This window comes from Limulus polyphemus, unplaced genomic scaffold (genome assembly GCF_000517525.1).
Source record: "Limulus polyphemus unplaced genomic scaffold, Limulus_polyphemus-2.1.2 Scaffold85157, whole genome shotgun sequence".
In the NCBI taxonomy this organism is placed as follows: domain Eukaryota; kingdom Metazoa; phylum Arthropoda; class Merostomata; order Xiphosura; family Limulidae; genus Limulus; species Limulus polyphemus.
The window spans coordinates 1-3,639 of NW_013750753.1; the positions used below are offsets into that span (position 1 = coordinate 1).

Here is a 3,639-nt window from a genome sequence, read left to right on the forward strand (position 1 = left end):
ATGCAACACGACTATTTTAAATGTGTGGAGTCACTTGATGGGATGCAACACGACTATTTTAAATTTGTGGAGTCACTGGATGGGAAGAACACGACTATCTTAAATGTGTGGAGTCACTTGATGGGATGAACACGAATATTTTAAATGTGTGGAGTCACTAGATTGGATGCAACACGACTATTTTAAATGTGTGGAGTCACTTGATGGGATGAACACGACTATCTTAAATGTGTGGAGTCACTTGATGGGATGAACACGACTATCTTAAATGTGTGGAGTCACTTGATGGGGTGAACACGAATATCTTAAATGTGTGGAGTCACTTGATGGATGCAACACGACTATCTTAAATGTGTGGAGTCACTAGATTGGATGCAACACGACTATCTTAAATGTGTGTGTGGAGTAACTTGATTGGATGCAACACGACTATCTTAAATGTGTGGAGTCACTAGATTGGATGCAACACGACTATCTTAAATGTGTGTGGAGTAACTTGATTGGATGCAACACGACTATCTTAAATGTGTGGAGTCACATATTTTACCACGTGTCATTTGTTCACTAGAAACTTTCTTGTACATTTCAGCGAATTATCTTACGTCTTGTTGCAAGCGGAATGAATACATTTCATTGGGTGTGTGGTATATCATTTGTGCACTTAAACGCTTTCCAGTTGTGGCTGCGAGCATTTGATTCAGTGTCATAGCACGTATCATACCTTTTCATTAATTCAAAACCGACAGGTAATAATCGCTTGTTTGTGTCATGCATTGTCCAACCATTAATAAACAAGTGGTATCTTATCATACTAGTAAAACTTTCAGACGTTTGTAGCTAACTTGAAACAGCCATTTTACGGCCCTCTACACAGTAATGAAACTTACAAATGTTTCATTCGACATCTATCCACGGTTCACAGTTTGGAACTTTTAAACTATATGGTTCACTGCAAATTGCCAGCTGACACAAAACTGCGTGACACCACTATACTGAGCACAGTCTGAATGGCATTTACACGGTTGATAATTAGTTGATTGATATGTATAACAACGAAATGAAGAGGTTACTGACATTTTAACAGTGGTTTTGCCTTATCATAATTACAACATTACAAATTATAATTATTTTTACTTACCCCATGCCGTGTGGTGTATTACTAACTTATTATGAACATACAATCTAGCATGAACTGTTTTCGGCTACAAAGAAATTACAGGTTAGTTAAATAATGTATTATATTTCAGAATATGTAGATAATTGTTTTTCCTGAAAGCGGATTCTAGGTAAGAAACACATGTTTTGATTAGCATATAAATATATATTAAAGTTGTTTATCGCAGCTAGGTTGGGTTTACTTAGATTTGGTTTAATTCTTTATACTTTTATTTGAATAATTAAAGCCATCTAGTAATTACAAAGATAGAATATTTAGAACGAATAACTATCTCACACTGTTGTTATTATCTTAAGTACTACTACCACATATGGTATTTCATATTGTTCATTATTTTATAATTAATAAATCTTCCAATTCTGCTCCTTTTTTGCACTTTTAGTAGGCCTAACTATACGTACATTCCTTTCATGATGTTTGTTGTTTTGGCTGAGGTTTTAATAATGTTATTTCTTTTCCTGTAGGTAAAAGTTCTATTGATACAACAACGATACACGAAGTTGGTTTAGGACAGATTGAATATCTGGAACGGCCTCATCACCAAGAACCTCACTACCTGATCGAAGAATTTTCTAAGTCCAAACCTATTTTCACTCACCCTCTTCACGATCCTAAACCTTTAAGGGAAGGAGAACGAGTTCATTTAGAATGTCGTCTAGAACCCGCCAATGACACTACTATGAAAGTTGAATGGTTCTTTAATGGAAAACCTCTAAAATCAGGTATAGTTTCGGTTTCTAACCATCGTGACTGTAATATTTAATGACCGTTTCTTTATGTTAAGTATAGTATTAATTTCTCTTTTGTAATATGTGATTTTCTGAAATAATTAAAATACACGTTACTTCTTTTTATTGATAAATAATGTTGGGGAAATGTGAGTTAACTTTCCTGCTACTTTTATAACCAATACAAGTTGTTTAAAATAAGGTTATTTTAACCGTTTACAGTATCTATACCCAAGTTAATAAGTTATCCGTTGTCATAGAAAAGTAATATAACAGTTTTTAATGTATGTTTTTCCCCTTATACATTTAAAGTTCTTATGCAGTAATTGTTTTCTCCAGTACATGATATGTGTGTGTATTGTTTTCTTTCTGTGGTACCGACAGGTAGTCGATTCCATACACGCTATGAATTTGGTTTTGTTGCCCTGGACATCTTGACAGTGTACCCGGAAGATACCGGGGAGTACACCGTGAGAGCAACCAACCATCTGGGATCTTCTCATACAAGTGCTAATGTGAAAATCATTGGTAAGATTTTATTATTATCATTACTGAAGAAGAAAACACACACACAACAACAACAACTGAATGTATGTTTTATTGTAGGGTAAAGTATGACAACTTTCGGATTTTTGCTAAAGGCCTAAATACGAAAACAAAAATTATATTGTTACGTCTCCGTTCGTTAGTTAATTTTCCGTAAATTCGTTCCGACAAAACTTTAGCGACAGAAGTCCTTTCTTAAATAAAACTGATTTATTATTTCCGAATACAACTTTACGATACACTTAATTTTAACAGTCGCGCTATAACAAACGCTATAATTCTCAACGATCGTCTCACGTGCTCGACTCAACAATACTCCGTTCAATTACACACACAATGTTGCCGTCAATTTGTGGCCGTCTTATATATATACAAGACTACACTATATCTAGAAGGATCCAGAGATTTAAGGAAAGGAAGTGAATGTTCGAGAACGACATGGTGTGATACTAGTCACGTGACCTCTGCTGACGCAACAATATGTATGACGTCCCTGGTGGTCCAACGGTAATTCTTAGGCTTATAACGGTAAAAATCTGGTTTTGATTGGAACTGTGGGTACAACACAGATAGCTCATAATGTAGGATTGTGCTGAACAACAAATAAAATAAATATGTGTGACTTTTTTCCCGTGCATATTGTACACTGGTCATAGTTTAGAATGACCGAAGTTGCCAGATTTCCGTCAGGAAATAAGCAACCCGGACATTGAAAGTAAACCCAATCCTCCTCGTTCTTCATTTCCGACCACGTGAACAAATAACCTCAATTCAGTCACTTGTTATTATGTGTTTATGTTTTGCTTGATAATGTTTAATCTGTTGTTCACTTATTTTCATATTTTCAAATATTCATCATAATCGACCAGGACCGAAAACAAGGCCAAAATATAACAAAAAGCGACAAACAATATCAAGCGATCGTGAGAAAGAACAAACCAGATTCCGCTTTTTGTTTTTTAAGCGGAACTAGCAACCAAAAATTATACATCTCAAGTTTCAATAAAGTTCTTTATTGTTATTAGTAAATAAAGATTTGATCATATTGATAAATCTGTGGTTACTGCATTAACAATAAACATACTGTTAACAATCTGCTTTTATTACAGTTTCAACATTAGACATTCTGATTTATCTTTTAATTGTAAATGTAGCGTGCAGTATTACTAATTTATTGTGAACATACAG

General features: G+C 34.5%; 1 protein-coding gene across 1 annotated transcript; it reads left to right on the plus strand.

Moving 5' to 3' along the window:
• Window positions 1–1,641: 1,641 nt before the first annotated feature.
• LOC111084640 (titin-like) lies at window positions 1,642–2,433 on the plus strand (the record flags this gene model as incomplete). Its single annotated transcript, XM_022381284.1, has 2 exons — window positions 1,642–1,899; window positions 2,290–2,433. Coding segments are annotated over 2 exons (402 nt in total), but the record flags the coding sequence as incomplete, so codon positions are not given.
• Window positions 2,434–3,639: the final 1,206 nt, after the last annotated feature.